This window comes from Tachypleus tridentatus, chromosome 3 (assembly GCF_004210375.1).
Source record: "Tachypleus tridentatus isolate NWPU-2018 chromosome 3, ASM421037v1, whole genome shotgun sequence".
Classification (NCBI taxonomy): domain Eukaryota; kingdom Metazoa; phylum Arthropoda; class Merostomata; order Xiphosura; family Limulidae; genus Tachypleus; species Tachypleus tridentatus.
In genome coordinates, this window is record NC_134827.1 from 4,437,085 (window position 1) to 4,451,293 (window position 14,209).

The 14,209-nt window shown below is 35.3% G+C and overlaps 1 protein-coding gene across 4 annotated transcripts in view; it reads left to right on the forward strand.

Moving 5' to 3' along the window:
* The first annotated feature begins 418 nt into the window (after nt 1–418).
* LOC143246241 (general transcription factor 3C polypeptide 4-like) overlaps nt 419–14,209 on the forward strand; it is a 55,948-nt gene continuing 42,157 nt past the window's right edge. For 3 of the 4 annotated variants that reach the window (XM_076492613.1, XM_076492614.1, XM_076492616.1), the window contains exons 1-3: nt 419–584; nt 2,401–2,533; nt 13,586–13,703. In XM_076492613.1, the coding sequence (XP_076348728.1) occupies nt 450–584; nt 2,401–2,533; nt 13,586–13,703 (386 nt within the window). In that variant the 5' untranslated portion in view covers nt 419–449. The remainder of the gene's footprint in view (nt 585–2,400; nt 2,534–13,585; nt 13,704–14,209) is intronic. The other variant, XM_076492615.1, reaches the window with a different exon arrangement.

Below are 14,209 nucleotides of genomic sequence, written 5' to 3' on the forward strand. Positions count from 1 at the left end.
GTGTAAGACTAGAGGGAAGACAGCTAGTCATCATCAACAACCGCTCACCATTGAGCTACTCTTTTACCAACGAATAGTGGGATTGATGATCACATTATATCACTCCCACGACTGAAAGGTCGAGCATGTTTGGTGCGATGGGGAATCAATTCCCGCGACCCTCAGATTACCAATCTAGTGCCTTAACGACTTAAGGCATGCCGGGCTTAAACTTGGATTGGTTTTCAAAAACAATAGAGACTTTTATTCGCCAAGCAAAACTTAATACATTCCACTTACAAAAATTATTATATCCAATTAATCATATTAATTGTACAACAGTTTATAAATACGTTTTATTTAAAAAAAAAAACTAAATAAGTTTTCTTTCTTTTTTACGGCTCTGGCTTTTATTGAACATAAGCGACCTCTAACATTTATGCTCATTACACAGCGCGAGAATTGATTAAATGTTTAAAATGTCTGATGTGTTTAAAGTTGTACATTCTTCGTCATTTTCTGGTTCTGTTAATAATGGTTTCTCAGTAGATTGGTCTGCTGATAATAAGATAGCATTCTGTACAGATAAAGGAATTCATATATTGGTAATATTAGTTATATATATTAAAGATTAACAGTGTTTTCAGAAGTGAAGTAAAGAACGTCTTTGATGCTAGTCTTAACACAAACTTACTGAGTGATGAAATGGATACTAGTAATATATAGAGTTGCGACTGCTAGTTCTGATTTCTGGAAATAACTAAAAGTAAACTGTTCTGTAGCAGTGCAGCTATTACTGCCGCATTGTAACTTGTATTAAACGTCGAAAACTATGAAAGAAAGATAATTTCAATACTTATGTGAAGTATATTTTATAATGTTTGTTATATAATCTATAGTATATGACGTATTTAAAACCTTTATAAGCATTTATGCATAATTAAACCATTTTTAGTATTTTATAAAAATGTTTCCAAGTGTGCTGTTGCTCATGGAAGAACAAATAGAATTTTAGGTTACGTGTCCAGAAATATTTAATACAAGTGTAATAAGGTTATAATTTCATTGTATAGGTCACTTTTGGAATATTGTGTTCAGTTTTGGGCTCCTTATCTTAGGAAAGAAATTGAGTTGTTGCAAAAACTTTAGAGAAGGGTTACTACAATAGTGCCTGGGATGGAGAAGTTATTTTCTCTTCAAAAAAGAAGGTTCTGGGGAAGGGGGTCTGTTATTGAGGTGTTTAAGATTGTAAAGGGAATTGATGATGTTGATGCATTATCCTTTTTTTTCGTATGTTTGTACATAACAGAACATTAGAACTACAGGACACAAATATAAATTTTGGCAGGGTAGGAGTCATCTTCAGTTAAGACAGCTTTATTTTTCAAACAGGGTTGTTAGCTTTTGTAATGGGGTGCCTTTAGATGTGGAAGTAGTAAAACTTGAGTGATTTAAGAGAAAGCTTGATAACTATATAAATTATATGGGCTGATTTTAAGATTTTTAATTTATCTAGTAGTTGCAGTTTACTTGAAGGATGAAACAGCTGAGGTGACCAGTATGTCCTATATTGCCCAAAATGTTGTTTTATTATAACATAAAATGAGTACATTACCTGTGATTGAGTTTCTTTCTAATAGAGTAATACTGAATATTCTGAAAACAATTTTAAAGTAGATTTTATATTTTTGGAAATCAAACTGCAAAAATGCACAATGAACTTTCCTCTTCACGTTCATACCACTAAGAAAAATAATAATTGCATCAATTTCTTGTTATCACTGGACAAAGATTAGAGTTCTTGAACATTTTGAAATTTTTAGGGAAACATCATGAAGTTCCAGAATAAAAAACAGACAGATGGTAAATAAACTTTTGCCAGCCTGTTCAAAAGGTACATAATATCCAGAATAAAACAAAATATTTACAATTTTTAATTCCGGAGAAGAGTAATAAGCCTGCCTATATCATGGATAATGAACACACTATATAAGCACAAAAAAAAACAGTAGGTTTGTCTTTTTTTTTCTATTAAACTGTTGGTTTGTTTGATACATTTTATAATATAAGAAGGCATCTCTGTTGTATTATAAACTGTGCCTTAATTTAAATATATTGTTGGAACATAACTAGCTTTTTTGTTTGCTAAAATAAATTTCAGCAGAACTAAAATGAGCTAGCAACTGATTTCTGTAAATAAAATCCAGGAAGTTTTATTTTTTAGTTATTTTGGAAAAAAAACTCTAAGTCATAGGAATATCTTGTTTCTTACAAATTTATCAGCTTTGAAAGTAACAAAGTTTTTTTTCAAATCCAGTATTTTCTTTGTATATGCTTAACAAAGTTAGGGATTACTTGAAAATGCAGACATAATTGTAAATACTCTATTTCAGTGTAATATGTATGAACATTTGTTTTTAGGTATCTTCTTGTAGTCCTCTGGAACTCGGACCAACTCTTCCTGAGCATAAATATTTCATTCCCTCACCAAAAGAAACTTTAAGCTTTGGTACTGGTATTGAAAGAAAGTTTTTTCCTGTTAACTTGACTACTGGTATGTATTTCATGCTAACCTGTAAGTTTGGTAATAGGTGCCTTTAATAGTCAGAAATCATGAAAAACTCCATTTATTTGTACATTGAAAAATATTAATCATCTTAATTACCAAAGTTAATTATTTTGTTATAATGCATGATTTTTTGTCTTCATTTTCATTAGCTTGTAGTTATCTTCATGGATTTAAATTAATATCTAAAGTTGTGATCAATGATTTTGAGCTTCACTCTTATACTGATTGAAAACAAGTATTCATATCAGTGCTGAGAAAATATATGATTACACTGTATACAAATCTTTAGAGTGTGTATAATATTGCTTGTTACAAATAGTTTCATGTAAAAAAGTTGTACAAAGTGAAAGTGAATTATTAATATCTTGTACATGTTGAAACTTTAAAATTCAAGTAACTAAAGAACAGCATAAAAATTTTATAAATCAGTCGTACTATTTTAAATATTAAGTTAGAATCACTTAGCAATACTTAAAATTAGGGTTTCACAAGTAGCTAATTCATTGCAAAACAGGTCTATATTTGGAAATGTGTAAAATACACATCATGTATTTAATTTTAAAAAAATCATAAGTTGGAAATAAATTGATGCACAAAGACCAGGAAACTAGTTTTAACTATTTTACTCCTAAAGGTTTTTTTTTTTTTTCATGTTTATCTGCTATCATCTGTTTATTAGAATCCTTGAGATATCTGTAGAAACTTCTATCTCAGCATAATCAGTTGCTAACATACAATATTTTCAAATTGGGTTGCTGAGTGCTTGTTATTTGTTGAAATAGTGTCTGTATAATGTTTCAGCAATACTTATGAAACAGTTTCCATGGTTAAGCTGAGAAATTTATTTAAAAAAAAAAAGTCTGACAGTTACATTGTCAGCAAAGGAATATATTTTTAATATAATATCATCTGTAGACAACATGAAACAGTTTAATGTTTAAAGGCTGCCCTTGCACACTCACTCTTTGGGAGAGTAAAACTTTAAACCAACCTTTTTCCGTGATCAAATCATCAGTTCCTCTCTTAAATTCTTGTGAGAAGCTGGCCCCTGTTACTGTCAACAACAACTCATTCCTTAAGTCAAACACTGTATTAGCAAAATAAAACTTAACTGGAACATAACTTTTCCAAATTTCATACTTGTGTTCTCTCATCCTTGTTATCTTTAAAACACAGCACAAAGAATTTAGAAGCTTTCCCCTCGGTGTAAATTCTGTATGTGGTAAAGGGACCTCCCAAAGAAGGTTCTGTTCTTTCAGTTTACCTCCTCTGGGATCTAAACATCCACCCACGTGTTTGCCGTGCATGGTGACCCATGAAGAGAAGGAGAGGATCCTGGTGGTTGAGGGGTCCAACCCTGACACACCACTTTGCCCTTGAATTTCTGTAGTTGGGCAGCCTTGGGGTGGCCCCCCCTTGGGTCAGTAAGCTGGTTCACTTGGGCTAGGGTCAACCAAGTACCAGTGTTGGATGTTCTCAGCAGGTATTGTGGACATTGTATCTGATGCTGGTGTCTTGGTATAGTGCTCACGAAACCCTGGCATTGTTGCAGTGTCCATGTGTCCCCTCGTAGGGCTCCATGGTGAGTGAGGTCAGTGGGCACCAAAATTTCCCTTTCTTTATTATGGATACTCCAATGAAAAATCTCAATAAAATAGTGAAAAAACAATCTATAGGTAAATGATCATGTCTTGAAGATTCTGAGCAGCAATCCTCACCATCTCTACCACCTGCTAGTACCTCACTTTTTTATATTGCATTCACTTTTAGACAAACCTTTAGGGCAAATGTCTCCCTTTTTCATTCAGAAGGGACTAGAGCAGGGGTTCTTAACCAGGGGTGCGAAGATGATTCCCAAGGGGTGCGAGGATGCCCATGAATAATTAAAGCAAATCTATATTTTTACATAAGAGTATGCTTTATATTTTTAGCTTTTTTTATATTTAAGTTTCCAGGGGGTGCGAGAAATTACTGATTTGAAAGGGGTGCAAACACTGAAAAAGGTTAAGAGGGACTTGCTGGCTCTCCAAAGTTAGTAAGAAGCTTCGATCTGGTGACATATTGGTGGAAACATCCACATCTCAATACAGTGAACTCCTCTTGCATTCAAAGGCAATTGGGGATATACCAATTGAGGTTACACCTCATGCTACTTTGAATTCATCACAAGGAGTTATTGTTGAGAAGCATTTGAAGAACATCCCCGAGTCGGAGATTCTCGCTGGCTTCTTCACCCAAGGAGTTTCTGCAGTGAGGCGTATCTCCACTCACAAAGATGGAATTACGATGCCAACACTTACATCACAACGTCCACCTGCCACCATCAAGGTAGGCTATCTTAAATGCAGGGTACAGCCATACATTCCAAACCCTCTTTGATGTTTCCAGTGTCAGTGGTTCGGTCACTTAAAGACATCATGTTGTGATTTCCTGATGTGTGCTCATTGTGGTGGCAAGGACCACGATGCCTATGAGTGTGAAACACTCTCATTGCATCAATTGCAATAGCTCTCACCCATTCTACTTTTATTCCTGCCCTAAATGGTTGGAAGAAAAAGAGGTTCAGCATTTGAAAACAATTCATAACATTACTCATCCTGAAGCTCAACAGTTGCCGTCCACCACTTCATCTCAAACGTTTGCTGCTGCACTTCATCCCACAACTACAGTGAGAGTGCAGACAAATCTTTCTGTGCCTCCAAAAGAATCATTCTCAAAACAAATGAAAAGTCTTTTGACATCCATGGTTAAAAAAGTTGATGAATCAACTTCAACATCCATCTCTGTCATTACATACATTCCAACAAACCAAAAGATCCACATCCTTTGGTTCCAGGTAAAGGCATTTCCTCGGATACATCTTCTCCCACCCCAAGATGCAAAACAATCATTCATTCACGTCCTCAGTCACTGGAATCCCCTTTCAACAGCAAAGACCTGCCCAATCGATCCAGGGCAGGATCCATGGAGGCCATCTTGATACAATAGAACTGTTGAGGTTTACGTTCTAATCTGGATGACATCGCAACATTGATAGCTTCCTACCATCCTGTATGTCTTTCCTTACAGGAAACATTTCTGAAACCTGCCAATACAGTCATCTTTCAGCAGTTTTCTCTGTACAGAAATGACAGGCTGTGTGATGAACGAGTGCATGGAGAGGTGGCACTGATTGTTGATCAACATGTGCCCACCCTGTCTTTACCACTCGACACACCCTTGGAGGCCATAGCCATCCGTATTTCCTTGAATCGTGCCATCACTTTTTGTTCTCTCTACCTGTCGCCTGGAGAGACATATGATCAATCATACCTCAACGCTCTCATTGAACAGTTGTCTTCTCCGTTTTTAATTCTGGGGGACTTTAATGGACATCATCCCCTCTGGGAAGTGCTGATATTGATAGGAGGGATCACTATGTAGAGCGTATGCTCTCTGATCACAACCTTTCTCCTTTCAATACTGATTCTTCTTATTTTCATGCACCTAGTCAGTCCTTTACTGTTATTAATCTCTCAGTTTGCTCCCCTTCATTATTCTCCCATTTTTCATGGAGGGTTGATAATAATCCATGAGGCAGTGATCATTTTCCTATAATTTTTAGGGAGACTGGCTGTGTTCTATGCCACCCGACCCGTGTGCCCCAATGGAAGCTGGATCAAGCAAACTGGCCCTCTTTTTCTGCTCTTGCAGAATTTGGTTCTGCCATTGTCTGAAAGACATCAATAGATGATTGTGTGGCAGTAGTAACTGACAATATACAAGCAGCTGCTCAATGTATTCGTAAAACCTCGACATGTTTTCCACTATATCCTCGTCTATGGTGGAATCCTGCCTGCCACATGGCACAGAAGGCTCAGAATTGGGCCTGGGATACTTTCCGTAGATATCCCACAATCTCAAAGTGCATCACTTTCCAGCAGGCCCAAGCACATGCTTGGTAGGTAAGACATCAAAGCCAGAAGGAATCTTGGATTAAGTTCACATTTGGCGTATCTTCTACCACCAGTTGCAAAGTCATATAGGACAAGATTCAAAAAGTCACTAAGCAATATAACTGTGTCCCCCTCTCGATCTTGCTCTCTGATGGCCAGGAAGTAGCTGATACTCTAGGTAAAAGCTTTTGCCGGGTTTCAACACATTTGCTTCTTCCTCCACCTTTTTGGGCATCAAGACTCGGGCAGAGTGATCAACTCTTTCCTTTCAAGCTGATTGTCTATATGACTATAATCGTCCTTTACACTGGTGGAACTCGAACTGGTCCTTCATCGGTCTGGCAGTACATTGGTTGGACCTAATGATGTACATTATGAAGTGCTGTGCGATCTATCTCCTTGCTTCTCTTGCTCTTCTTCTGATTGTTTTTAACCAGATCTGGCAGGAGAATGTTTTTCCTGATGCCTGGCACCAGGCTATTGTTCTACCTTTCTCTAAGCCTGGGAAGGATCCCAAGATTGCTTCAAACTACCATCCAATTGCTTTGACATCTTGTATCAATATTCTTTGACATTTGAGAAGGCTTATGATACAATATGGAAATATGGCATTTTGCAAGAATTCATATATATGAGTTACGTGGCAATTTGCCTATTTTTATTAAATTTTTTAATGGACAGGAGATTCCAAGTTTGTGTGGGTTTGACACTTTCCAGTTATTTTCTACAGGAAATTTGGAGTCCCTCAGGGCTGTGTTTTGATTGTCACAATTTTCAGTATAAAAATTAATGCCATCACTAAACAACTCCCTCTTACTGTTGCAAATGGGCTCTATGTTGATGACTTTCACATCTCATGTCAGTTGTCGAACATGAAGTACATTGAGTGGCAACTACAGACTGCCCTTAATCGTTTACTGAAGTGGACCACAGCAAATGGCTTTAACTTATTTCTCTCTAAAACCATTTGCATGCACTTTTGTTGCCAAAGGGGTATTCACCCTGATCCTGAACTCTGTATTGATGAAGTTGTGCTGCCTATGGCCCCTGAGACAAAGTTCTTAGGGCTTATCTTTGACCGTAAGCTGACCTTTATACCACACATCAAGCAGCTATGGGTAAAATGTACAAGAGCACCAAACATCCTCCATGCCCTCTCTTCCACCACTTGAGGAGTGGATCAATGTTCTGTGCTAAAGATATATCATGCTCTTATTCAGTTGAAACTCGACTATGGATCATTGATCTGTGGCTCTGCCAGACCCTCAGCCTTAAAGATGCTGAACCCCATTAATCATCAAGGACATTGGCTCTGCACTGGGGCTTTCTGCACTTCTCCAGTTCAGAGCTTATACATAGTCTCATGAACCTTCTTTGCACCTCTGCCGTTTGCAGCTCTCTTTACTATATGCTACAAAACTTTGTTCCTTACCAAAGCATCCCACCTGGGGTTATGTTTTCCTTCCTTGTAGAGCCATACTTTTTCAAAACAGATGATCTGCCATTGCTCCTTTTGGCCTTCATATCCAGATGCAGTTGGACGGATTGGTCTGTCCTTTGCTAACTTTGTGTATCTACTGGTCAGCCCATCCAACCATGGCTTCTTACAGTCCCCAATTGTGACCTGTCTTTAAGTCATCTGAGAAAAGTTTTCACTCCTGATTAGAAATACTGTCTGCTATTTGTTGAACATCTTTCGAACCATCCTTCCATTCCTATTTATACAGATGGTTCGAAATCAGGTGACTGTGTGGGCTCTGCCATGGTTTGTTGTGGTTTGGTGGTTGCACACAGAATCCCCTCTACAACTTTTGTGTTCACTGCTGAACTGTATGCCATTTCTCTTGCCCTGGATCACATAGAAACTAAGCAGTACTCAAACTGCACTATTTATACTGACTTCTTTAGTTCTCTACTGGCCCTGAAATCGCTTCATGTTTTTTCACACCCTGTTCTTGCCTATATTCAAAATCAACTGGCCCATTTCTCTTTAATATCTACTTCTATACAGTTTTACTGGATGCCTGGTCATGTTGGTATTCACAGGAATGAGCTTGCCGACACTGCAGCTAAGTCTATCTGCTCTGGCATTATCACTGCTGTGCCTGTCCCATACATGGACTGTATTCAAGGCTTGGCTCTGTGCCAGCTGGCAGTTGACTTCGAGTGAGCAACATGAAAACAAGCTTTTCCAAATAAAACCCTCTATTGGACTTTGGCCGTTTTGCTTCCGTAAGGATCAGAAAGAGGAAGTTGTTCTAACTAGACTACACATTGGTCACAGTTTTTTAACTCATAGTTTTCTTTTATCTGGAACTGATGCACCAGTGTGTAGTCTGTGTAACACTCAGGTCACAATAAGCCACATTCTACTTTCTTGCCATTGTTATGACTCAACAATGGTATCATTTTAAACATGTTCTGTACCAAGGTTTATCCATAATGTTAGACGGTGTTATTGATGATGGTGACACTGTCCAACTTGGTAATGTTTTTAGTTTTTATAAAGGAGTTAATCTTTTTAATGCTATTTAAGTTTTTTAATTTATACATTAGACCTTTATTAATGTGATTCCCTTTTAAGAATCAAAGTTTGATTTGAAATTAGAAAATGGCCGGAACATTAAATAACTCAAAACCAGGACTGGAAAGGCCAACTTCAGATAACTAATGCTGCTGTTTGAACTACCCATTAGTCATGCTGGCAAGTTATTACAATTTTGCTGCAAGTCTTTTAAAACTTTTATTTCTTTACTTTTTGAAAAAGGCCATAATGTCAAATAACTCGGAACCAAGACTGGAAAGTCCAACTTCAGGTGACTGACAGTGGTTTTTGTACTTACCTGTTAGTTTTCCTGGTGATTTAGGATAGTTACAATTATGCTACAGACAGTCTTTTACAACTTGTGTTACTGTAGTTTTTCTCTTAACATTGTAGCCTAGATGTAGATATTAGTTTTATGTTCTTTTATGTTTTCTTTAAACTTTTTGTTTTACCATAATTTCTTTTTGTGAATTTTTCTAAATTTACTTTTAACTTTTTACTGGATGTTTTGTGCAGATAGCATAGTTGCTTTGTGCCATAAAAGACAATATCAACCATCAACCAGAAGCTTTTATCTTATCTTGGAACCTTCAGTGATACCTTCTTTTGCCTTTCATATCTCAAGAAAAAATAAAAGCTCTTAAACTATTTCTTAATATAACCCTTCCATCCCCAGAATCATTGCATTAGAACCCTTTCCTATCGCTAAATATCCTTTCTTTGTTACAGAAATCAAAAGTGCACAATGTATTTGAAAAGAAGCTTAATAAAGCCAATGATATTCTAGTGTATTTAAAGAAATATTGATTACAGATCTTTTGACTTATTAATCTCCAAAATGTCAGATTTACATATTTTGAAAAATTACCTATATTATTTAAAGCTTATTCATGTACTGTAGAGGTAGTAATTATAGGACATTTTACTCAAATGTTTCTGTGGCATAAGCCTAGTTAAATATAAATGAGAAAGATCAAAGATCTTAGCAATAGCCCCTGAGGTAGTCTATTGGTAACAAATGTCCAGTTTGAATAGACTCCATTTATTACAACTGTTTGCTTTCTCCCATCTAATCACCCTACAATCCAAATAACTAGTTTTCCCCAGCTCCTGCCATTGTCATTTTTTGTTGTGTAACATCTTCAAAAAATATAACAGGGTAGTAAGACATGATTTTCCTGTAATTAATCATGTTGGCTTTCATTTAAGATATCATATTTCACTAAAGGGTTTTGTAAAGCATATTTTATTGTACTACAATTTTTCCCACAACAGAATTAAGACTAACTGGAGTTACAACAAACCACTCATTTCAAAACTTGAAAGGCACCTGCCCAGTTTCTGTTGGCCTAGTAAAAATAAGACAAAATCTCACATACTTAATTTTACCTCCTTTAAAACCCATGGAATACTCATTGTGAGAAATATTTCTAATCTTGTAAAAGCAGAAGGAAATTTAAAGTAACCTTGCCATCAACATTATTTTAAGTACTTGTTTCTAGTATTTTGCTGACCTTTAACATACAATGTTCTCCAGCCAGTTATAACATGGATTTGAGGGGGTGGTTTGGTAATTTGTGGAATAACTGAGGAAGTGGTTGTATTACCAAACACAGTACGTACGTATATCTTTTTTAAATGTTCTTAAATTGGTACAAACAAGAAAATAAATATGTATTGACTTCAGTATAAAGCCAGTAAATGGAATTTATTAAGTTGAATCCTTTTTTAAAAAGTCAGTAAGAAGTATTCAATCTTAACAGGTTCCATGCAGTTCATCCCTTATATAAAAAGTGAATTCATCCACTCTTTAAAACTATCACTATTAAATAACCTGTAACCTCTAATTTGAAAATAATTTCTGTTAACTATTCTCCTAATTTAACCACATTTAGTATTTTCTGTAACAACATAGCCTTCCATTTCAACAAGATCTCTGAACACTTCTCTTTTATTCCTGTTAGTACTAACATAAGAATAATAACAGTTAAGTTTATTCTTCATTCTACTATGTTTGTTTTTAAATCAAACAGGCATATTTTTAAAACTATTATATGATTTTTACTCTCAAGTTTCCTTTCTCCAATTTTCTTGCTGACCTAGTTATTCCATCCTAGCATATGCAGTTCGTACAAGTATTGTTAATGATTAATAGCATATTAGGTGTTGAGAATAATATCTATTATCACACTTTCCATCTTCAGAGTTTTGACTGATGCCTCTTCTAGTATTTCCTCCTTTGCTTTTCATAGAATTATAAATGTTTGGTAATGGAATCTCACTGTGAAAATTGGCAGTAACATGAAATTTGTAAAACTGTTGACTACTATGCTCTGGAAGAGAACATGAATGTGCCTGTGTGACTGATTGCACATTATGTAGATGTGTGTTTGTGATTAAACCTTAGCATGCATACAGGTCAAACTGCACATGCAACAATGTTTTAATGACTAACATTCAAACATTTAACTACTTAATTATCATAGTATCAAATCATAGATAACAATTTATTATATAAATTTTGAGTTAATTGTGTAAGGACATATTTTAAAACAACCTCAACTTCTAGTGTGAGAATTTGGATATAAAGTGTAAAGTAAAATACTTCATTCAATTTCATCATTGATATTCTGAAGCTATATTTTTATATTCTTCAATATTATGGAGCTAAAGAGCAACCAATGAAAATTCAGAAACCTCTTATTCACAATTTGCTAATTATTTATCAGCGCTGATTCCATTTATAGTTATAGTTAATAGAAAAACCTAGATTTCCACTTATTCATTGCCATAGTTGTCATACCATGTGGGGTTACAGATAATTGACAATTTAGTCTGATGTGAGAAAAAATTTTCCCATGAAAACACACTGGGGAGAATAGTTGAATTTCTGACTGCTAAAGTCACAGGGTTAGAAGAACTCAAACACTGGTATTGGCAATATCTAATTAGTACCATAGCTATTGCAAACCTTGTCCTGTCTGCTAATTTTTCTTAATTTTCAAGCTCCCTTACTACTATGCAAATTTAGTTAAAACTGGCTTTTAATGAGTAAATTTAGTGCTTCCCTAAACAACCTAACTTCTCTAAGTGAAACCCAGCTCTTTGTTCTCAGAGTTTTCTATTTGTTTTATCCTACATTGCTGATTTAGCAACATTTTGTGGTAGAGTAAATAAGTGCTCCAATACAGTACTTACCTCTGTTAAAAAGATTAGCTATTCTCATTCAGTACTGCCCTCTGTATTTTATATGAACTTTTTCTTTATGCATGTCACAAGCCTTGCACCCCCCCACCCCCCATTGGAATTAGTTAATTTGTATCTTTTGCAAATCATAACCCATGGACTACATGGGTAAAGCAGAAGGGGATAGCTGCCCATCCCTGTTGTGTCTTGAATGAATAACTCATTATGTTCTCTCTCTCTCTCTCTCTCTCTTGTTTTTCAAAATAGGGTTTCATGGTCACTCATTGAACTGTCCCCAGTGGTGACATTCCTGTGGACTTTCCAACATACTCTCACAGTTCTTCTTGGAGTGGAGTATTGGAGTTTCTACCACTTTCCAGTTCCAAGCCACTGAAGTTGCTGACCATTGAGGCACCCTTCTAAAAGGGCTTCACAAAAAAAGCTGGCTCTAAGCATTCAGTTGAAAGTAGAGCAGTAGTGTTCTGCTGGTGTAGGTGCAACGTTGCCTCTACAGGAGTTGATCTGTTTCATCACTGGAGGATGTGGCTTCCTGTAGCTATTTACATAATCATAGGAGTTGATTTATCACTGTACTGGATGGTGTGGCCTTCTTATACCATTTACAATAAAGTGGAGTTGATTAATCACTAAACTAGCTGATATGGTATCCTACCTGTTATTTCCACACATGAAAGCACCCCAAATTCTGTCTTTTGATCTACTTCTGAATTTTCTTATTATGGAGTCCTGTTTACTTCAGAATGACAAAGACCACACTTGGCAGCACTGAATGAGAATAGCTAATCTTGTGAGAGGAGGAAAGTACTAATTGGAAATACATTTTTGTACAGGAAAATTGTAACTTTTGTAGGTTCTAAAGGTTGTACAAGTATAACTGTGTGGTGGGTAAAACGTTTATCCTTCACATGATAATTATCTTGCATTTTGACTTAATAAGAGTATGAGACAAAAATTTACAGATGTCTTGATTGCAAATATTTTTCTAACTTTTATTAATTTTTTTGTGTATAACATACTGCTACATTTTACTAAAAACTTGCCATATTTTGTGTAGATAAAAATAAAAAATTTAGAATTACAGGTCACTTTCAGTGGATTAACCTTGTGAACAAGATGGATAATTAAGAATATCGCTGTTAAATTAAATAACTTTTTCCCATATGTACTTTTTCTTGTTAATTCTGTATATGTTTATTAATTTATTAGGAGGTAAGGATTTCATGGCTCAAACTGTTGTGTTTAAAATTGAGGAACAAATTAGATAGTAATTGGATCAGGATCAATCCATGGTACCTTTTTCAAAGAATGACAATCCAAGCTATATGTCAAAAACAATAAATTGTTTTACAGATGAGCTTAATACTGTTATGCTGGATCACACTGTAAGCCCACAAACAGCCAATGCAACACGTTTTCTTGCTTATAGACTATCCAGATGGTCACCTCTCGGCCTTGCTCCCTTAGATTCGTGAGTTCATTTATATTTTACAGTTTTGTTTACTGTTTGTTTCATGTATTTTTTTTTTATTTGAAACATGATGTGATATATTTTAGGAGAAAGAAAATTAGTTATTCAAATACAGCTTCTGTGAAATATAGTTCCAATATTAAGAATATATTAATTTTCATTTAAATAATCAATTAAAAATAAATTAATGGTGCAGCTGGAAAACATTTTGTCATGGTTATAATTAATGTGTTAGCATAGTATGAAATGTGTAAAGCTAACATTTTAAAAACATGTAATATGATCAGCTAAATTAGTTGTTTTTGAGCTTCATCAGCTCTCATTGCCCATTTTAGATTATCAATAACAAATGTCATGCAATTGATATAAAGGTATACCCTTGTAGGTGGGAAAGGTTGTTTGACTTAATATATGTATAAATCTACTATCAAATTGATTAGAAAAGTGTGTTTGAGGCTTTCCAGTTAAGATTTAATAACCATGTTTTTTCTCTTTTTTTGGGTTTA